At 39.9% G+C, this 23,188-nt stretch overlaps 1 protein-coding gene across 1 annotated transcript; it reads left to right on the top strand.

The window, feature by feature from the left end:
* Positions 1-924: 924 nt before the first annotated feature.
* LOC145776086 (uncharacterized) lies at positions 925-23,188 on the top strand. Its single transcript, XM_082587491.1, has 26 exons — positions 925-1,086; positions 1,195-1,296; positions 1,579-1,749; positions 1,953-2,052; positions 2,270-2,423; positions 2,560-2,683; positions 3,168-4,723; positions 9,654-9,847; positions 10,194-10,378; positions 10,483-10,703; positions 10,817-10,917; positions 11,629-12,264; positions 12,980-13,114; positions 13,348-13,460; positions 14,001-14,164; positions 14,313-14,511; positions 14,678-14,799; positions 17,226-17,550; positions 17,788-17,951; positions 18,108-18,151; positions 18,687-18,757; positions 19,019-19,216; positions 20,018-20,237; positions 20,531-20,757; positions 21,044-21,301; positions 21,692-23,188. Exons 1-26 carry the CDS (start codon positions 925-927, stop codon positions 21,863-21,865), a joined length of 6,120 nt encoding a protein of 2,039 aa, XP_082443617.1. The 3' UTR covers positions 21,866-23,188.

The raw sequence follows: 23,188 nt of genomic DNA, 5'->3' as shown, positions 1-23,188 counted from the left end.
CAATATTTTGCATTGAAATCTAAAATTGATGCGTTCATCAAAAAATTGAACATCTAGAAACAAAAATTTTAAAATGATTTATCTGAAATGTTCTTACTTCGCCTATCGTTCCAACCTAAACAACATTGAAACCGCCTTGAGACCTGCAACCTGCATTAACAAACACTGCGCCACGGCTGGACTTGCTTTGTCCACACTGAATAAATGTGTTGGCTTTTTTTGTTTTGTTTTCATTAGGCTGCCCAATGCCCATAGGCTTCCTTGTTATGGTCAGAAATAGATAAAAACAAATTGAACTGAGAATGGTAGCCTAAACTGTTTTTGGTTTTTGTTAGGTTTAAGCTTTTCAATAATAATCAGAAATGTATATTTAGCACTGTTTGTCGTTTTAATCATAACGGGTCGCGAGCAAAAAAGTTTGGGAAGCCCTGGTTTAGACTGCTATGGAAGCTATGAAATAACATCATAAACAAAAAGCAATAATTCATTTTGCCAAAATATTACAATGTATAAAACATAGTTGAATGCAAGAAATATTACTTTGGAACAATAGGCCTACCCAATACAAACTGGTAAACAAGTTCTGGTTTTATTTGCAGTGTGTTTATGTTTCACTAATACATATATATTTCATCCACTATTTCAAAGAAGTCAGCTATACCGCTCATGTGTTTTGATTATGTGCTATCGAATTACAAAGTGAACTATTTGCTAATACAGTTTTAACAAGAACGCCAGATAACACATGGAGTGAATAATAATCCACTTGTATTATATATATTTTTATTCCACTTATGGTGCTCACAGTTCAGGCATACATATATTTCTGTTTTAAGGTATAGTAACATGTATTGTGGCCCTTTTTAATGTAAAGTAGCGAAGCATCATTGTGACACAGATGGATTTGAGGTACTTATGAACAGTATGAAAAAGCAACCACTTCCGCCACCACACAGAGAGCATAGTCATGGACAAGGATCTTCAATCAACATTCCAAAACGAAATTACAAACTGCTAGTGGATCCACAGCTTAAAAAAGGCCAAGAAAAGCTTACAAGGTTTAATGGAGAAACGTACAGCTGTGTGGTAAGACTTTTAAAATTGATTCTCATCACAGTAGCCTATGGAAAAGACTGCAGTGTTTTGACAAATAAAAAAAACAACAACTAATTTATGGATATTTTTAAACTTTAGAACCATGGCCAAAGGCCGGTAGTGGTTTGTGATCCCAGGGCACACACTACCAGGTTATGGGCAAGGAAAGAACAAGTGAATCTGCCTGTTCCACGATACAAGGTGGGTAAATTACTGTTTGTTTACATGGTTTTACTTTATTTGGTTTTGTTAGCAAAATACAGTCATCAAAAACACTAATGAAATTAGTTCACACAGCACAACATTGAAGACAAATTGATAAGTCTGGGTTTTCCACCAATAAAATTAGCTAAATGATATAACCAATCTTGTTTTGCGGCAACATTTGTATACTGAGGTGTCTCTAGGGTTGTAAAGATGATTGATTCAGGTGCTGCCATATGCTTTAGCGTATTTAAGCTCTAACTTTTATTTTATGTCTAGGTTGATGAGTGGTATATTGGAGCAGTGCCACCCAGAGAGGTTACTTTTTCGAAATTAAATGATAACATAACTAAACAATTTATGGAGCAAATGTGTGGAAAGTATGGAAAACTGGAGAGAGTACGAGTATACCATCATCCAAAGACAGACAAGCACATGGGTCTTGCAAAGGTATCATGTGGAATTTGTTTTATGCAGTGCCTACGTTGCTGAATATTATATAATATTTAGTTTTTTTTTTAAATGGCTCACAGAGGCACTGTATTGAACAAAAGTGTTTTTTCATGTTATATATGTATTTGTTTCAACCTTTGAAGTGTAAACTATACTTTTAACCTGCTTTCCTACTACTAATTGCTTTTAACTGTGTTTAGGTTGTTTTTTCCTCCATAAAATCTGCTGCTGTGTGCATTGAACGACTTCATCAAACTTCAATAATGGGAAATATCATCAATGCTGAATTAGACTCAAAAGGTACGTGAGTAAAATTGTTGATTTTTTAAGATTTAATGGAACATTAAATTCTAGCTGACATTGCACAATATTTGCATGATCTGACACAATAAAGTAGGAGTCTACTATGAATATTCAGTGGCAAACTCATCATTATCCTGTGCTATCTGATGTGTGATCCTTTTCAAAGTTTTTGATAACAGTACTGAGTACATGTCTTTCATTCTCCCCACATCAGGTGAACTGCTGAAGCGTTTGTTTAACAAGATAGTAAAAGGTGAAATGATGGCTGACACCATGCCAGATGTTATTAAACACACACAAGAAAAACCTCCACCACGTCCTAGTAAAGTTCACAAACAAAGAAGAAAATCTTCAACTGATGATCCAAGGTGCGTAGAATTTACATCGCAATATTAGTTGTAAAACGCGACATGGTCAGTGTGTTTAGGTAGTTTTGTTTGAATTAGTGATGTTTGATTTTTTTGGTACAAATGCCTAAAATTTTGAATTCTCATGTGATCACAGGAGAAAATCAACTGACTCCTTGGGAAGACGACCATCTGCAGACTTCCATTCTTCCGTATCAGGTCCTAAAACTCCTCCAATAGAAACTAGTCCAATCCATAGAACTCATCATACCCAACCACAAGTACAAACTCAATTCCTTTTGGATGAAATTTTGCATGATTTTAGTTTTTCAAATATAGATTGTTGTCGCATCACTGTTGTCACTCTTTTTCTACATTTAGTATCCTCCCTGTAATGCTAAAATCTTGCCATTAATCAAAGTGCTATTCTTAGTACAATTGTTGTTGGTCTGTCCTGCACACTTAAATTTTGGCATGGTCTTTTGAATATGATTAACTTCCCTGTGTAAAGTGTTTTGTAACCCGTGTTCAGATGACACCATGTGTATTTGCAATTGTACCATGTTGGTAGTTGCCCTTTCTTGTCATTAACAATCCATATGCAAAAAAACTGGTCGTGGAATCTTGATTATTGTGAGCAAAGTGCCTTTGTTCCAGCTCCCACGATGGTCAAATAAAGAAAGTCGACTATATTGCTGAACATCATTTCACAGTTGTGGGATTTAGCTTTGATAAATATTTATTATTGTTCGTTTGTTCTTGCAGGAAAGTCATTCACAAGAAACTGATGTCAATCAGGATTTCGTATTTCCTCCACAAGGCCATCCTCATCCCTCTGATGACAACCTCTCAACCTCCATTTATGTGCCTCATCATAAATTGGAAGAACATCATGAAAGAGGCTTGCCACTTCATCTCCATGGTGTCCCCAACATGAAAGATTTTTCTAAACCTCATTCGTTAGACTCTGAACATGGAAGTTATCCAGGAAGTGCATCAATAATGTCAGAGCAAGTGTCTCCATTTTGTCACAATCAGTTAAATGATGCTGCTGAAGAACACAATGTTTTTGTCGATCCAATGCAAGGTACCATCATGGAAAAACAAACCTTATTACATGGGGCTCGAGACCCTGAACACAAACCCAAACCCACCCTTTGGACTAAAGATCTACAAAATCGCATCGAGTCTTTAATTAGTGAACAAAATCAAAAATATAATCTTGACAGCCCAAAAGAGCATGTAAAAATTGAACGCAGACGCAGTTCTGCTTCAGAAACCAAAGAATCAAGTTATTTGGCCAAACCATCCTTAAAGATAAAAAGAGAAAAATCTCCACAAGATTTAGAAGATGGAGAATGTTCTGGTGAGGATCAACCTGATGAAGAACCCAGCACTCCAACATCGACTGTTCTTATCAAAAAGGAAATAATATCAGTGAAAACTGAAGTGAAAACAGTTTCAGAACAGCACCTAGAAAAACCACCTTCTCCACTTCCTCCAAGAGAGTTTCCTGAAAAGGTACGGCCGCGTTTTTCTCGAAGTCCATCACCTTCATTTCGCTTTCCAGCTAGTCATTCCCCTCCCAGAATCCCTGAGAGACCTGGTATTGACCACCCTGGCTTCAACGAGCAAAGAAGATTTCCCCCACCCCCAGATGATTTTTTTCATTCTCGGCGCCAGGGTTTTTCACATGAACGATTTCGTCATCCAAGTCCTGGAAGACCTCCACATGATTTTGGGGATCGTCGATTTCACCATGAAATGTTTGATTCCAGGTCTAGAAGTCCTACATTTGATCATCGTCGTAGACCTGTCTCACCTTTCAAAAACCATCAGCGACATTCCAGAAGTCCTGGCTATGAACGTAGGCATCATCACCCTCATAGTCCAGGACGAGGTCGACCTCCAAGTCCAGGATATATTCGACATCATGATTTGCCACCAGGTCATCCTGATTATGGCCGAAGACGAACTCCAAGTCCAGGTTTTGATCGTCGAAGACGAAGTATATCACCTCCACGGAGGTTTCAAGGACCAATTTTAAGGCGTGAATTTGACTGCAGTCCTCGAAGAGAAAGAATGTACTTTTCTCCTCATGACATTGACAGACACCGTCGAGATCTCAGTCCCAGATATTCAGAGCATGATAGGCATCATAAAAGATCACCAGGGTTACGACATGAACATCACAGACCGATGAATATCCCACCCAGTCCAGAATCTCGTAAAATGCGTGAGCATAGAGAACTACCTCCTGAATTTCGAGAAAGATGGTCTCGTCAACTTTCTTCAAGCCCTCCTCCACAGGGACGTCCAAGGTAATAATAATAATCGTCTTTTATTTAACGCCCATTGTGACAACACACAGTAGCTATACTGCGATTACGGAGACAACACAACAGGAAGCAGCAAAATCTCTCATTTTTGACATGGCTTGTGTCTTGCCGAGAGCTCAAGAGCAGTGTCGAGCCGACGACTTTTCGAACGTCGTGCAGACGTTCTCTCCACTCGACTAAGCAGCCGACAATATTTATTGCCTTTCAAGAAGTCAGTGGTGTGACTGATGAATCGAGAAAAATAAACCTGGTTATCATTTTAACGTCTTGCGGTTTTAATATATTAGATGCCTGGTGAATGGTGAACATACCAATACTTATTGTATATCTTGGATTCTTGGTCCAGTGTTTACGTGGTTGATATTTTCTGCTTTTTTTTTCGAATACAGCACTACATTCCAGTACTTCCTTGGTTTTCCCTTTCTCCATTTTACTTCAAAGAAATTCCTCATGCATGTTTTTGTTTTCGAAGCCATCAATAGAAATATTCATTTTCCACTTATAGTCAGGTTCACTATGTCAAAAAAAAGAGTTTCGTTTAAATTTTTTGGAGATTAGCAAACCTATACATTTTCGGAAAGCTTAGATCATGAGGAATCCGAAAAACGTTGATTACATTTGCAGAGATGTCCGTTTGGCCGCCATTTTGAACTTTCAAAATGGCCGCCGCAAAATATATATTTTGATATATCTCGGCTCCTAATAAACTTAGAAACTTTATCAAACATGCTAATTCTATGTTTTAAGGGTCAAGAAATCCATTAGAAGCATACCTAGATACCAAGCGTTAACCACTTTGCAATTATCCGCCATATTGGTTTTCAAAATGGCCGCAGAAATTATATTTTGTTACATTACTACTTACTAGTTGAGATATAAACTTCATTCAACAATAACATGCTAGTACTAAGTTATGTTGACTAAGAAATTCATTAGAAGCAAACCTGCACGCCACTGTCATATTTTGGACAAACATTTTCCAACAGCTGCTGTCCTGAGTCTTATTTCCAGCATTACAGTCAACGTCATTTTCGCAGTCTATCCCACACAGGCACAAGTCGGTGCAGGTCAAGTTGTTCCTTCGACACGAACATCTCTGGGTTGAGCATTTGGTTTTACATTGGCATCGGTCTAGCTGAATAATGGCTTGTGGTGCAGGTAGAATCTTTGTGGTGATAGGTGAAATCCCACTTTCATGCTGATGGTAGCCATGCCGAAGTGGATGAAGGAGCTGTTGCCACATGACAGTTGGTGTGGCACCAGACACAACTCTGAACTCGCACGCGTTCAATGTGCTCCTCTAATGCACCAATTGTTGGAGGACAGTTTTGATTTTTCGCCAAGTTCTTGCAAAACAGGTGCCATCTCAGTTCTGGATTGTTGTTTGTGTGGACACCCTTCGGGCAGCACATCGTGCAGACAAAGCTGCCAGCATTTCTTTAACATTCGGAGATAGTGTGCTGTCCTCAGGTAAGTGTATTAGTGCACTGATTGTTTCCATTCCTGCCTTCAAGTAGCCTACTGTTGGAACCACTTGGTTTTATCCAATCCTGAAAATCTGCCAACATTATCAGCTCCACTGAAAGTATGGAATACGGGTAATGCTTTTGCCTTCTCTTGTCCTACAGCTCTCCATATTGGTGCGATCACCAGAGTACCTGATAGCATGGAAATGAACGAGTGTTTGCAGAGTTGGTTGTAGTTTGCAACAGCAAGGACAAGAACGTCTGTGTCCAGACTGAAGAAGACTAACTGCGCACCAAGACTCCGCTGTGATGCTGCGAGGCAGATCATCAAGGTGTCAGCTTTGTGATTATTTACTTCAAACGTGATGCTTGAAGATTGCTTCTGGTGTGGCCTGACGCTGAAGTATCACCAGCTTTGGAGAATGCTTGTTGTATCCGATTACTTCTTCAGCAAGATACTGTGTCAAATCTGCTTTCGTTTGGTCATGGGACAGGAACCTACTCAGTGGTATATGTGCTTGATTCTGGTGTCATCCATGATTTGGTATTAGACGGGATCTTTGTCTTTTCGTCGTCTTGCTCTAGTTATCTTCTGGACGACCACCATGCTATTGACAATGGCAATTTTCTGACTCATGTGCGATGCCGATGGTAACAGTTCTGCATTAGCAGTGTCAACTCTCTGTCCACCCGATGCTGGTTCATGCGCATCATGCTCTGTTCCATCAGTTTCAACCAGATGCTGCAGGCAATGGATGAGCTTTGATTTATCAGTGCATGGTAGAACTGATCCATCTGGAGCGAATAGTGCTCTCGGTGTGAGGGTGAACTCATAGTTACTGATAGCATTCTTCTGGTCAATGTCCCGGTTTGATCTGGATAGGACCATGAAGCGCCCGTAGGGATCTTTTGTTTCTTTCAGATCGACCGACTGGTCACGAACCTTGACTGTTTCCTACTTGTTTTTTGACATGTACATGGGGTTGTTCTGCTTCTTAACTGGTGCCCATAAGCTGACATCGCCATTAATGCGTTCTGCAGCATACTCTTTGTAGAGCTGCTGTCCCTGCTCATCGACGGTCAGGATCTGTTTGACATTTTCTTGTGGAACACATGCGTGTGTGATGAAGTTGTACAACTCATCACCTTCAACTGCGAATGGATTTCCGTGACTCAGTATGGTAGCTTTTATCTTGTCAACAGCTTCATGCTCTTTCCTGACAATGGCTGTTTGTACTTCAGGGTGACTTTTTTTTTGGAAGAAGTGTCTCCAAACTGCTCTTTGAACTTTTCTCAGAGGCGCGACATCTTTGGTGCAGCCAGAAAAAACCGTTGCCGGGCATTCGTGTTTAGGGACGGTAGATTACGGGACGCGCAACTCCGTTGTTCCGCCAACATTAGAAGGGTCAATTGCCAATTTGACATTTTTTTCACGCTTTGTTGCTCGCTTGTTTTCAACTAAAAACCTTAAAGTACTTTAAAACCAACTTCATTCTTCTTATATAACTTATAAAATGTACATTATTTTGTAAATCAGAAAAAATCGTAACCCTTCTAGTGTTGCGGATAAGCCAAAAGCGGATGTAGTTGCGCTTCCCGATATTCTACTGTCCCTAATTCGTGTTGTTAGAAATGCCAATTAGTCCAGAGCGGACTTTCATCATCTTGTTGAACTGCTCTCATGCACGATCTGCACCAATGGACACAAATGGAATCTCACCCTTGGTAACAGACACATTGCCTTCTTGAAGTTCACACCAAGTCTCTGGGTGGTTGATCTTCAGGTCATGCATATCTGCAATATACCGTGGCCAAAGGCGCTTGTACTTTATCCGATCTAGGGCTTATTCAGTTCCTCACCAACTTGCAAATGGAGATTGAGATCTGCATTCCGGGATGCCTCGACAAAGAATAAGATTGTTTCCACACAGTGAACATAGTTCATCATTGACTTGAACATCGCATTAGAGGACTTTTCCGTTTCCCATGCTTTCGATGGCTGCATCACATCTTCATCTATGAGGATTCGTTCCAGATGGTCATGAGCAGTCGAGATGGATTCAAGAGTAATGTTTCTGTTATCAGATAACGATGTACATGCCTTCTGGACGTTATCTGCTGATTTTGAGCAGATAATCTTCAGATGTGGCTTCTCTGTGAAAAAATGACCCAAGGCCAGTTTTACAAAGCTATGTAAGTGTGGATGTGTGCACGAAGAGTTCTCTTGTAGTGCGCACACTTGAGAATTTGTCTTGTGATCGCAGATCTATACACATGGGCTTCAATCCAGGCATCATCAAACCCAGAGTTCTCTATGGAAGTTCCGAGAGCTCTTAGTGCAGCCATCACAGCATGCAGCTCACCCAGTCTGGAAACAATTTCTCTTTTCAGGTCGACCCTTGCGTCTAGCAACTATACTGCCTTTTCGTAGAGGGCCATGTCGAAGGTTATCACAGTTGAGTACCCCTGACCAACGACTAACGTTTTCTGCTGGGATAGCCTACTTGTAGAATCACAGTCAGCATAGTAGGCCACTCGTGGCAACTTCAGGTAGCAGGGGCAGTGCACCAACGTGAGTGAGTGGTTGGCAAGATGAGATGAGTGACTTGTATCCTGCCCATCCGGGGATCTTGCTCTGTTTATCATTTTCTCTTGCTCTGGACAAAGTACATGCTGTGACCCACCCTAACTGGGTCAGTTCATTTGACTGAGCAACACCTGTTGTGTTGGCTTCAAACCTCCGTGCTCTGTTGTCAAGTTCTGGTTTTGGCTTGGCACATGGCTTAATGGGCACATGATATGGAAGGATTGATAAGTTCTTACCTGCAGTAAGTTCGAGCTTTGGTGCAACTAGTTCTCCTGGAACATTTGCTTTCTGATACACTACAGTGATTGTTCCATTGTGTGGTGCCTTTCCAGTACGCGGACAACAAATACTAATAAATACTTTTTCATTTCATTATTTTCATTTTTTATACTTAATTACGGACAAATACGACGTAACACTGTATATAAGTAGTAATGCAACGAAATATAATTTCTGCGGCCATTTTGAAAACCAATGTGGCGGATAATTGCAAAGCACTTAACGCTTGGTATCTAGGTATGCTTCTAATGGATTTCTTGACCATTAAAGTATAGAATTAGCATGTTTGATAAAGTTTCTTAGGAGCCGAGATATATCAAAATATATATTCTGCGGCGGCCATTTTGAAAATTCAAAATGGCGGCCATGGGGACATCTCTGCAAATGTAATCAACGTTTTTCGGATTCCTCATGATCTAAGCTTTCCGAAAATGTATAGGTTTGCTAATCTCCAAAAAATTTGAACGAAATTACATAACGAACCTGACTATTATGTCGCTTACTTTTTGTAGCTCACGATGATAGATTTATGTTTGCTACTGTTAAGTTGCAAAATATTTTTAATATCTTCTACTGAAAGATTCCCTGCTGATGCTGGCCACATTCCACATCCCAAAGCTGCACACATCTTTCGTCGATCAAGATCATCATCCCCAGAAACTCTAAACAGTACACCTCCGCGGATCCGTTCTCCTGTTCCCATGCATCCGGATCAAAAACCATACTCCCCGGGAGACCTTCCTTTGGACGATTCTGCAAACGTGGATGGGCACGGTCAGTTCAAAGAGGAACGATTCTATTATTTGAAGTATTTTGCAAAGTGCGATTGACAATCTTCTGTTGCAAATTGACTTAACGGACTAGTCTACGTTTTGCATGACTAATTGCGCTAGATAGCATTTTAGATTTTTGAGCAGTCGACTTTTGAATATAATTTTTTCAGTAGTTCAACAATAGTAGCAGTTGTCATAGATTCTGTTCGTTACTTGTAGCACTGCCTACTTTTAAAGTGAACTTTAAAACAGTATGCATTCATTGGATTTGGAGAGCGGATTTTCAATATGTTTATACAAATAGCTAAAATTGTTCTTCAACCAAACCTTGTTGTTTCTATTTGAAGATCCTAATCCAGTTGATGCCAAAGCTGCTCTAAGAAAGCAGAGAGAATCTTCAGATCATGATGCTCCCGTAATTTCTTTGGATGAGAGATTAAGAGAAATCACTGGTGAACCTCCTCCTGAGCCTGATTCTCCTCCTGAATCAGTAAATGAGGTTGAGGAAGAGGAGGAAGATAAGCCCAAAGAAGTTAGTAGCGTTGTGCGTTCTCATGCGCTGAAAATGCTTTTTACATTAGTTTTACCCATTTGGAAACAAAACTTAAATTATTTCTTGTACTTTGTTTATGGCAGGTTTCTCCAACAGCATCCGAAGACATGGAAATTTCTTCTGGAGGTGGTGGGAGTGAACATGGCGATCAACCTCCACCTGTCAAACCACATCCTTATTCTGACATGCCATTCAGAAGTGGTCCTGGACCATTCAGGCCGATTTACCCAAGACCTCCTGGCCAGATGTGGCGGTTTGGCGGTCCAAGAGGTGGTCCGGATATGTGGAACGGTTACAACCAAAGGTGTGGTCGAGGGCTTATACCACTTTGAAATTAAATCTAAACGTCGATGCTAATTTATCATGTGAAAACAAGTTTCTTTCAAAGTCAACGTATTGATGCCTGAATTTTTTTAGATTTCCAATAAATCAACAGCAGCCGATGTGGAGGGGTCCTCTTGGTGAACGTCCTAGGTATTCTCCTCATCTTCATGGCAGGTTTCCTCAACCTCTTCACAGTGAGTCTCATTGTAGACTCCTTGTAGTGTATGGTGGTAAATAGAACCGCTTTTGACAACGTAGAGTAGTACAGTAATACAGGGTCCTGCAGCTAAATTGGGACTTTTGTAGTTTTTTGTAATTTTCCGATTTCAAGGATGAAAAAGGTAAATTGTTATTTTAACTTGTTAATGTAATCCTTACAATTTATTTAACACAGTTATTCAATATGATGGCCCTTTGCTTTGATAATTATCAATATTCTCTGGCGAAACCATGAACAACTTTTGTTCACTTTATCGGTATTGAGATTCTGGACGTTATTGACTTTTTAGCCCTGCCAGAAAATTTTTTGTTCGCTTTCGATCCTTTCGAGGGCTGTGGAGGTTTCTTTCAACTTTCCCCTCAGCATCAAACTTGGCTAGTGCCACAACTCGATAAACTGTCGTCTTTGAGTAGCCAGTGCTCTTAATAATATCTGAAGGGTGTTCCCAGCACATCTTAATTCGCATATGGTTATCCGTTTCGTTAATTCTGCCATGTTTAAAGAAGTCTGTCTAAATATCAATATATTATCTTTTAGAATACCTTTATAAGATTATCTGCAGAAAGTTTCATCTTGATTAGAGAAATAAAAAAAAATTATGCGAAAATGAAAAAGTCTCAATTTAATTGTGGACCCTGTGAGATTTAATAAAAATTAAAAACTCCACTATTTGTATTTCGTTCAGATCAAAATCATCCTGAACCTCCCTTTAACAACCAGATGTTGCCCCCACCTCCTCCAGGATGGAACAACCGTCCTTGGGTTCAAGGACAACAACCTCCTCCAATAGATCCTATGTTTGCTCCGGGATTGCATGAAGCACAACAGGGCGAGAACGAGGAGCGAGATTCCAACAAAATCATAGGCGACTGCGTTTTAAATCTCGTTTCACAGAATTTAAAAGAAACAATTCGAAAAGACCTAAGTAAAAAAGTAATTGAAACAATGGCTTTTAAAGTCTATGAGTCCTGGTGGGATGAACAACGTGCTCTTAAAAATCCCAAACCAGTCTCTGGAGCTAAGCCTTCATTGAACAACAGTAACCCTGTCATTAAGACAGAACCAAACAGTGAAGTTCAGGCAAAGATTGCAGAGATCAACAGCAAACCAGTGACACAAGCTGGAAAACTGCCGGCGCTTCTCAATACGTTCGACCCTTTGAATTGGGCGAAAGGTTCGTTAGAAATGGATGGATTTCGAATTGGCCTTGGCTTTCGATCTGCCATTTCGAAAATGCCTTCATTTCGCGTGAAGAAACGTACCCCATCCCCAGTTCCAGAGAAGAAACCTAAGTTAGACGACAATTACCGAAAATCTAAAGGTACTGTACTGGTTAATAAGTAAACATTAGTGATGCTGTATAATATTAAGCTTATCATTGGATGCGAGCAATGTACTCTCTGGTTGTTAGCGTGTACGACCTATGCTGGAGACTCGGACTAGCGAATTCGGCTAGTCCGATTCGGCGAGTGCCCTATTCGGAGATTTTTCGAATTTTTTTTTTTAAATTATCGGGTACCGTAGCCTAATTATCATTGCCGCTTTTACATCGTTTTAACGTCGCTAAACGTTCAAACCTTTAACCCCTAACCCTTAACCCCCTAACTCTAACCCTAACCTCTAACTCCAACCCCTAACCCTAAAACGGCAATGATAATTGGGCTACGGTACCCAATAATTTAAAAAAAAAATCAAAAAATCGCCGAAAAGGGAACTCGCCGAAAAGGGCTCTCGCCGAATAAGGCTCTCGCCGAATAAGGCTCTCGCCGAATAGGGCACTCGCCGAATTGGACTCGCCGAAACGGGCCATTCCAAAATGCAAAGTCTTTTTTTATCTAACGTTAAGACGACTTTGGAAGGAACGGGCCACTTGATCGTAGTGTCTCGTTGTGATACTTAATTCCTCTTCTCACATGCGAGTCCGTTTAAAGTCTGGATCACATATCCAATAGATTTTACTTGTGACTTAGCAATTATTTGTCTTTTCCACACATCATGCACGTTCACTTCGTAAATTTAACTTCATGTATTTGCAGCAGACAAAGAGAATCAACCAGATGTCACAAGGAAGAGGATTTGGTTGGATAGCGAAGGTGAGGAGGAAGATGAGAGCGAGCAAGAATCCTCTGAGGATGACGAAGATGATCGGAAAGGTCTTTCCAAAACAAGAGGTTTGTATCTCCATCAACATGTGTTTGTTATAATCTGATACTTTTTCTGTTGAACTGTACTTGCGACTGCGAGTTAATTTACACTTACAATGTTTGGATATTTTTTTAATTAGTACTTTTAGTCCTTTAAATAAGATAACGCCATGACCGTTATTAGCATACTAGACTACTAGTATATTGTCCAAGTTGTGCAGTGTCATAACAGGTTATGTTTTACACAAATCTTTCTTCAGCTGTTCTTACGGTGGAAGAGGTTTTCAGTTCGTCGTCTTCAAGCTCAGAAGATGAAGCAACAGATGATGAAGAAGATGAAGATGAAACTGACGAGGAAAGTGATGAGGAGCAGGTCATATTTAATAAATTTTTTTTTCATCAGAGCTGCAAATTGGGCTGTCAAGTTTAAGAATCTACCTGGGGCTAGAGAAAATCCTCCTTTTACACCCATTGAGATTATGTATTTGTGTCTTAGCTTGAGACACTCAATCATCAGTATGAAGGTGGCCATGAAGTGTAGCTTTTTTACACTTCTACTCATGATTTATCTTTTCAATCACCAAGCACATGTCCAGATGCGATAAGAAAATCTGACCAAAACTACTTTTTGGCTTTAAAACTTATTGATGACATTAACTGAACTGTTGTCTGCACTGCCGAGTGATGAGCCCCTGGTTCGACCATTCGAAAGGGCATCGGTTCGACACCGCTCGAGCATGCTGTTGTTACTTTGGTGGGAAACTTAAAGGCATGTCTGATGGTGGACATGAAGATTGGCTTCCTTGTCTTCCCATCTACTTGATCTAAATCTTCAACTACTGGACTTAAGGCCGGTTGGGTTACGACATTCAACTGTAACTTGGGAACTTATCTTTTCATTTTCGATCTGCAGGAAGAGGAAGACATTGAACATTATCCCGTCAAGAAAGATGAAGTCAAGTCGTCCAATAAACGCTCACTGGTTGAGGATGAAGATCACGTTGAACCTCCAAAGAAGAAACTGAAAGCTGTACACGATGGAACGAGTGACGAAAAGGGCCAGCCTTCAATGGAAAAGTACGCTGATGGATGTTCACATTTTTTTTAGTTTCTGCTAACGACACATACCAAAGTCGCTTTTTTACATTACCATGACGTGCTGTAACGTTACGAATTGCCATAATATCAACCATTTTTGCCTAACTAATCTTTTCTCGAATTACAGACTTGACGATGCTGTGGCACAAGCAGCTCTGTCTTTGTCTGAGTTGCAATCCCGCGCTCTCTCTGGATCACCTCTGCTGTCTCCTTCTGCTCCAGCTGGTGCTGATCTCACTCAAGAGAGTCTTCGTCACGTACATCCCAAGAAGCGCTATCGACTTCTTTCCAAAGATGAAACGCGAAATCTCGACCTTATTGCAGAGGTAGGTCCAGATTTGTCACCATTAGTTTACCATACCATAGTATGACCCACAATCAGTGGAATATGTGAACATTGTGAAGCTATTGATCTGTTTTAATAAGAATTTTACTAACCCAGCACGGCGAAAATCTTAAAAGTTCACAGTTGTTTTTATCTGATCTGCTTAGGTATCAAACAAACTGCGTTCTGACGATGAAGTATCTTCAATGAGCGATAAGGAGAAGGCAGCTTTAGAAATACTTCGTGACATGAAGTCCACGCCAGAAAGAATTATTTCTTCTGCCAACAGGTTGGTTAAAAAAACAGTTAAATTATTTTAAAAGTTGTCCAATTGTTTCCGTTTTGCAAAAGAGATATTTTAAAAATACAGCCTGAGTTTACGATTAAATGTGGTACACCAAGCCCGAAAGAGCAATTTTTTTGTCTTATCAAGCCACCCGGTTATGGGACCAATTTGGCCACAGAGTGGTCCTATAAAGGAGGGTTGACTGCAGTGGTCAAAAACTCAAAATAAATTTTTGTGGTTGATGTGTCTGTCCCATCCTGGAAAGAACTTCGATTGTAAGGCACTTCAAGAGTCCCCGCTACCCAGCTGTGGCTTGTCATTAGAACAATCAGTTGCTTGTATGCGATTGTGAACATGAAGAATTCATTGTCACTTCGTCCACGATCTAAAGTTTTAATCACCAGACATATTTAACCACCGAGGTACCAAAAAAGAAACGACACTGACTTTGTTCTTTTTCTGTTCACGTTTTCGTTTAGGACTGCTTCCCTGCTAAGAATGATGCATAATTTCAAAGAATCAAGGTTAGGTTTGCACTTACTCACTGCTTGTCACAGTGTACGCTTAACCACTATCTTAAAACAGCGGCTTTGGAGCAGGCAAACAAAAGTGTTTCAATGAGTATCAATCGATGTAAGGTCACTGATTTGTTATGTGATGCCATCCAAAAACAGCATCGCCTCAACGTAGCACCTGAAGATACCTTCCTAACAACTTTCCCGTTTGCTTAATCCTCCCCAGACAGCAAAATCAATCATTTTTATATTGGTTCAACGTCTGCAGACGTTGAATCAATGTAAAAATAACTGATTTTGCTGTCTTGGTCGTAAAGAGTTCCCATAAAAATATACCTCTCCAAAGCCTCACATGAACCTACATTCCACGTTCATATCTCACGTTTGTTCATTTAACAACATTCGAATGGAAACTAAACCCATGTCAACAACGTAAAAATAGCCTTGATTTTAACAATTGTTATTACTACGCACTATATCGTGTGATTGACTCTTTGTCTCCACTTTTTGCCATCACGTTTGGAGTGCTTGAGTGGTCACTGTGTTTATTCCTGCTATTCGTAGTGTAGATGAAAGAAAAGTTCAACAATAGTTTGTCACTTTGTATTAAAAAAAGAATCTGACGTTGCGACGGGAGGGCACATGGACGATTCAAACCTTGTGTGTTGACGGGCACAATAGTTTGAGATGCAAAAGTTTCTTGAAAACTGCTCCCGGCTGGTAAATTTCTCCTTTCACGTTGATTCGGCGTCAAAGTATGAAAAGTGACATTTTTTTTCTAAATGGGAAGCTCATTTGGAATACACCCTTTAATCGTTCATGGAGTATCAGATAGAAAATAAATCCATGGCTAAGATTTGAACTAACGCACACTCTCCAGAAAGTATGTCCAAACCGATATAATTAAGCTCGTTTTAAATTAAAACAAAAGTCAATAATCTGAGGCAAAATTTTTAATTGTTTTTGGTGAATAGCGTGTAGTGAACTCTAGCTGGACTAATACCAAGTTGCAGCTTAGTTTCAACTGATTCATCAAACGTGAAAAACGTTTCGGTATTTTCAAAACAGTTGCAATCGTGGCAAGTATTGGTAATCGACGCTTGAACCACATCGCATGATCTCTACTTGACTCGTCTCCTTGATTCATATCATTAACACATCGTAGAGCATGGGTTCCCAACCTGGGGGCCATGGCTCCCTAGTGGGCCATGAGCCATTTTCAAGGGGGCCATGAAAAAATTTGAAAATTTGTAATTTTTTTAATTTATTATTTCTAAGTCCACTTCAACACTATATAACAAAAGAAATAAATTAAAATTTAATAAAAATACTAGTACATATTAATAAAAATACTGCAAAAAACAAGCTCAGCCGTCACATTAATTGCATATGTAATAACTAATTAATGTACTATCATGTTTATTGTGTGTTGTATTTATATCGTTTGATCATTCTAACTACCGGTTACTGTGTAAACAAGTTTTTTAATTAAAATGACATTTTTTCAATTTTTTCAAAAGGTTGAAAAAATAGGGAGGCCATTGATTTTTCAAAAATTTCAAAGAGGGCCACGGTGTAAAAAAGGTTGGGAACCCCTGTCGTAGAGGAAACGTAGTTTTGAAACGCCTGCATTAAGTTTCACAACATTTTAACTGAGATCTAATCTTGTCCATTTTTACTTTTTAGTTAGTAACCATAGAAACAATCTAATTTGTAGTGTAACCATAACAAATTGGCAACTAAAATATTGCTTTTATTATTTTTGTCTAAGTTCTTGCATTGCTTGTTTCCCCAGTTAGATGGTTCTTTGTTTGTTATTATGCATCATGCACTGTCTGATGACGTGTTTTTTTTTATTTTGGTATGGTAAGTGCAACGTAACACTGTGTCAAAACTTTCGTAACTCATTTTTAGATTCTCGGAAAGTTCTGATACTGGCGAGCAGCTACGTCCCTCTGTTCCGAATCGTCAGTTGAGTGAAGGTGGTTTCCCCCATCCGGCGTCTTCTTTGGTCTCACGTCACTCCAGTCTTGAAGCTCGTCTCCCGTCCACTCCTGGGAGTGGGATCTTTACTGATGCCAAACAATCTGGCGAGGAGGAATTGGAAGCGGTTGAAGCTCTTCTATCCATCAAGCAATCCCAACCTCCAATCCCTCCTTTGTCTCCTCCAACCGCAACTTTGCTGAAGAAAAAATCCTCGAAAAAACGAAAAGAATTGGAAAACCAAGAACCTCACGAGGTAGAGTATTTCTTACCGGTGTATGACATGTAGGACAGCTTTGCATTGCTTTTTGTTGAGAATTCCACACACATTGCAATTGAAAACAAGTCATTTACACTTTATTTTTGTGGAAAATAAAGACTTTTTTTAAACTGAACCAGCATATCAAACGTCCACAGAAATTGAATCAATTTAAAAAGTCTGGTTTTATTGGAAAAGGAATGCTGTCAATTTCATGTTGGCATTTTATTTAAGAATGAAATGGTTAAAGTCACCCACGAGCTCACTCAAAGAGATCGCGATATAATGTCGGCCATTGCTGAAGAGCACAACTACTTCGCCCTGTCGCCCAAAGATCGTCAAGCGGCTGATGCTGCTGACCCAAGATTACTTCAGATTTTGGAAGAACACAGCTACAGGTTTGAGTTTTGCTGGTTAGTTACTCACATCCATGTGACAATACTTCTAAACAAACCTTTGCATAACCCACGGAATTATTTTCTTCCATTAAACCTTTTTTATAACTCTGTTTCACCCTTGTAGTCTGCTTCTAACCGTATTCTTCGTGTTTGCAGCTGTCCTCCAAGTCAAGCTCCAGAAACTACTGCCCAACGATCCCGTAAGTAACTTGTAAACATACCACCAACATCTAGCAACACAGTTTCTGAATGTTTTTTTATTGTTTGTCTAGTCATTATAAAATCTACTACAAAAGAGATCCACTAACAAGAAGTGTTTTTTTATCATTTCTCGTGCAGAAGTGAAAGTAATTCGCCCATTTGAACCAGCTTTACGGCTGCTGATAATATTGGTTTATTTCTCTAAATCGAATGGATCAACTGGGCTTCACATTAGTAAACCAAGTAACGGAAGAAAATCATTTACAAGACTTTACCTATCACCTTTGCCTTGCCGTCGATTTTTACCTTCCCAGGATTGTGCAAGATAGGCCCCTCTTCAAGATTCAGAAAGAAACAATCAAATAAATATGTTGCGGTTAGACGTTCCGAATCTCCAGACGAGGTTTACTTGAGCGATCACTCTAAAAAATATGGTGTCTTCATCCTCACGCTGATGCTTCCGTGAACCAACGAGGCCGACATTGCATTGTGAACCTCTCCAACTGTCTATATCATTCATTTTGTTTGTTTTAGGTCGTTACGAAAGAGAGAGAGACTCTTTATTCGAATCTGGGTTTCTCAAAATTGATGGCGACCTGTCTTCTGTGAGTCGAACTTTTGTAATTTGCTATCGTCTAGTTATCAGCTTTTACGTCTACACTTGCACGTAAATTATCCAGAGTAAAATTTTCAAGTCGTTTAAACAGTAAATTATTTTCCTTTTTGTGATCCAACAGCTTTGTTATGAATTGCCGATAACTTTGGTCTGGCCTGTTGTACGTTAATCATACCCGCTAGCGTGCTACTTGACAATGGAACCTATTTCATATAAAAAATGGAAATAAAAAATTTGTTGACAATTGCAGACTTCGGCGGCGGAAAGGGTCAAACTTCGTCGTGAATCAAAAACCGAAAAGAAGACGAAACCGAAAACCACCAAAGGTGTCCACGTGGACGACAGAAGGAAGCCATCTTATGTCAAGCACCGGATCAGATCGGAGATGGAAGAAATGGTCATCCTCTACCTCATGTGGACGACTGGCTTGGATGTGGAGGACATGCGGGTGCGTATAGTTACATTCTTACAAGTTTCCTTATTGTGTGCTGTGGATCGGTGGGATGACGCAGTAGGTAAGGCGCTCGCTTTCCAACATGCAATCCTGGTTCGACTTCAGGTTTGAGCTGGTTGTTGATATACACCGCTCATCTCTACACACGTACACAGGGTGTAATAAATTGGGTGTGCGTAGTTGCTGAAGGAAAGGTGGCCGAGAGAAAGGAACTGGCCACCCTACTCTCGTTAGTGGCCAACGCTTTGCCTTTGTGTAATGAGAACCTTATCTTCTCATCTCCTGATGCTTGGATTCAAGTATGGGACTCACCTTTACCTTACTGTAGTTTGCACCCAGTTGGTGTGAAATAAATTATTATTATTATTGTTATATTTGACCACAGGCTTTCAAATTTAACAAAGAATTTCCTTTTTCGTGTTAAAGGGAAAGTGTTTCAAAATGCCAAAGCTGGAGCAGCAGCAGCTGACTTGATAACAACTGAAAGCTCTTTCGCTGCTTCTTATGTTGCATCTGCTACTCCACTATGTCATTGTACTGTGCATGCAACGTTACTGTATCCTCGTGGCGGACACAAAATAAAATGGTTGCAATTCTTTGTTTGTTATTCATCCACGTTCATTATTGCTATGAGCCGAAATAATACGCTTCTTTAACCTCGTTTCGTTTATTTATATTCGTTTAATTCATTTCAACCTCATAACCTCAACCTTTAGTTTCCAAACTAAAATCCATTGCAAGAGCCAAAGTTTAAATAAAAACAAATCACTCAAAAATTTTCAAACCTGTTTCTAGTTTTTGCGTCAAGAGTATGAAGACCTGCTGACTAAAGACAACGTTCCTAAGTGGGCGAATGACACCCACTGGACTCCTCATCCCATCACCAACATCCCTGATCCTGACAGTGCATCCGCGTCCTCTTCTCCGTTAAAACGCAACCGGAAAAGAAAAAACAAGAAGAAGAATGACGTGTCGGAACTGAAGGCTCACAAATCCGGATGCGCGAGAAGCGAAGGTATCAAATTTTTGCGTCGTTTTTACGTTTTTTAACATCACGAAGAACTTCATTTCTACGTCCATTAAAAGCGATCGTCGAGTTTTTCAAAGCAATGTGCGCTGAATATCTTGATTCTTATTTAACATTGCTACGGGTCAGATGGCACCAATAAGTAATTCAAAGGATGCACTCAGTGCTCAGACCAGATAGCAAATTTAACCCTTGTTACATTGATTTAACGTCTTCAGACGTCGAATCAGTATGAAAAGGGGGGGGGGGACAATTTTGCTAGATGTCAATTTTTTCCTTAGGTTATTACAAAGTGGCCGACAAGACCAAACTCATACAGAGGAGGCTGATGTATCGCCATGCTGACAACACCAACACTGGAAGGGGCTATGGAAACACGGCCACATCCTCAACAGCCGCGTCTGGCGTGGCGACCGAAAAGTCACGGGAAGCCCGGCATATGATGCGCAGGATTGCGTTTGAATTCGGCTCCGACGCGAGCGACCTTCTCAAGTACAACCAGTTGATGGTAAGCGTTTGCGAGGTTGATTGAAACCAAGTCGGATTGTCTTCCTTGTTTTTAACATCCTATCGTTCAAAAAGTGTCGAAATGTCTGTTTTCTATTAAATAGTCTTTTCACGATTGATAAGATGATTATATATCATTACCAACATTGAATTGTCCAGTGAACACCCCACTAGTTTGCTATTTTCCTGCTCTTTTTGGGTGAATGTACAGAGCTTCATTCTCCCTTGTTTCCACCATCATATTCTATATTTAGTTAATTGCACCACTTTTGTTATCTCTTGCACAGTACCGCAAAAAGGCCGTTAAATTCAAGAGGAGCCAAATCCACGGATGGGGACTCTTTGCTGAGGAGACCATCGGAGCCGATGAGATGGTCATCGAATACGTCGGTCAGTTGGTACGATCTCTGGTTGCCGATCGTCGAGAAGTTGACTACACAAAGCGAGGAATCGGAAGCTCGTATCTCTTCCGCATCGACTCGGACCACATCATTGACGCTACTAAGTGTGGAAACTATGCTCGCTTTATGAACCACTCATGTGACGTAAGTTTCATCGACTTTGTGGTTGTCTGTGTGTTTCAACGCTGAAAGATAAAGCGTGTATTGTGTAGTCCGACGGTTAATTTGCAGTTTCAATTTAGATTTTAGACAACAAAAGATATTAATTCTCCACTGAAATACAGTCTATTGTTGTTTTCTTTCTTCTAGCCTGTGGTATTGCTCTTTTTACATTAACGCAATATTTTCGCCATCGGCAGACAGCAAATTAACCCTTTTTCACATTGATTCGATATGCTTGTAAAATGAGGGCTAATTTGCTAGCTGATATTACAATTGTGAAATGGCAAACGTGAAAAGGGCTGCAAGCCTCACTGGCCTTTTGTACCGAACTGGTGAGGCTGTTTGCTAATGGTATTGGTCGTTTTTTTTTAGCCGAGCTGTTATGCGAAAGTGATCACTGTTGATGGGGCGAAGAAAATTGTCATCTATTCAAAGAATGTTATTCGACCCTCCGACGAAATCACCTATGACTATAAATTTCCGATTGAGGACGTCAAAATACCGTGTTTTTGTGGCGCTATCAACTGCCGTGGAACTCTCAATTGAGCTCCAATCTATTCGCATTTACCTGTGACAATTTCTATTTGCATTTTCACTATTTCAACGCTCATTATCAGCAATTCATTAAAAGTAGATTCGTATTCCTACATTTTCTGTCTGAAGCTGACTTCCACAGGTGAAGAACTTTTTATTCCTAAAATTCGATCAGTTGCAAGATGTACCCTGAACTTTCGTATTGAAATCCCGATGGTATCATTTTATCCACTTTCTTAGGTTTCAAGCCTGAGAGGCACAGAAATACTCAATCTTTGGCGTTTTCCTGCAACTGATTGTCGTTACTCTGGTGAATCGAATCCGTTATGGATTTGCATGACCCTGATACCTCAAAAACACATCCAAATTATTTGATTTTATTGAAAGTTTAAAGCTGTTCAAACTTTGCTCGATAAATGTTGGAAAGCGTTTCTAAATCATTGCTTTCTATCAATCAATTTTGTGACTTACTATGAGAGATGGAGCATTTACTGCGTCAACAAAATACTCAAAAATGCTCTGCTTCTATTAACTTGTATCTTGTTGATGATCGTATGATGCTGTTTCAACGTTAATGGTTTAACTCTTGTGGAAACACAAACGGCCGCGTTTGCATTGACACAAATTTTTGGGTTTGCCATGTAGCTGGAGTAAGTAATCCTTTCCGCATTGCCAAATAAACGTTGGTGGACGAATTTTCTTTCCCGTAACCAGAAACTAACGTATATAAAAGGATGTGTTTGCGCAGTTTTAATTATGTTAACTGCGCAGACTTTTTTCTATTCTGTTTGACGAAAGTCGCTCTTTCAATGTATCCATCGAGTAAAGATCTGTGATTTCCAGTATTCTAGGTTGCTGCAACCACCAGAACTGTTCGAGAAAATTTACAAAGTTTTACTATTTTAAGGCTCACAAGCGCACATTTGTTGAATACTTTCGTCTACGTATAAGTTGCTGGACATTGCTAACTGGTTTCATCGTTTCACTCGAGGTTGAATCTCTTCTCTGGTTTCAGTTGGCATTGAGTTTTGAGTCCACGTCATCAATTCTAGAATTCTATCATTCATGATGATGATGATGCGCTTTAGACCAGTTGCACATCCTCCATTTCTAAACGAAATGTTTTCTTTTTGGCCTCACGCTATCGGAGATATGGGAAATGTATTGCTTTTGTAGTTTAACTTTGACTCCACATTTCCAGGTCGCTATTTCTATTTTTCCTGCTATTTTGACGTCGCTCGTAAATCCGTTGCTTTTCCGCCCGATTGATGACGTCATCGGTCGGAATGTTCAGTTTTACGTTTCAAGTTCTTCTAATACAGCGCATAAAAGGAC

The sequence above is a fragment of the Aplidium turbinatum genome, chromosome 8, assembly GCF_918807975.1.
Source record: "Aplidium turbinatum chromosome 8, kaAplTurb1.1, whole genome shotgun sequence".
In the NCBI taxonomy this organism is placed as follows: Eukaryota; Metazoa; Chordata; class Ascidiacea; order Aplousobranchia; family Polyclinidae; genus Aplidium; species Aplidium turbinatum.
This window is presented reverse-complemented; position numbering and strand designations above follow the sequence as displayed.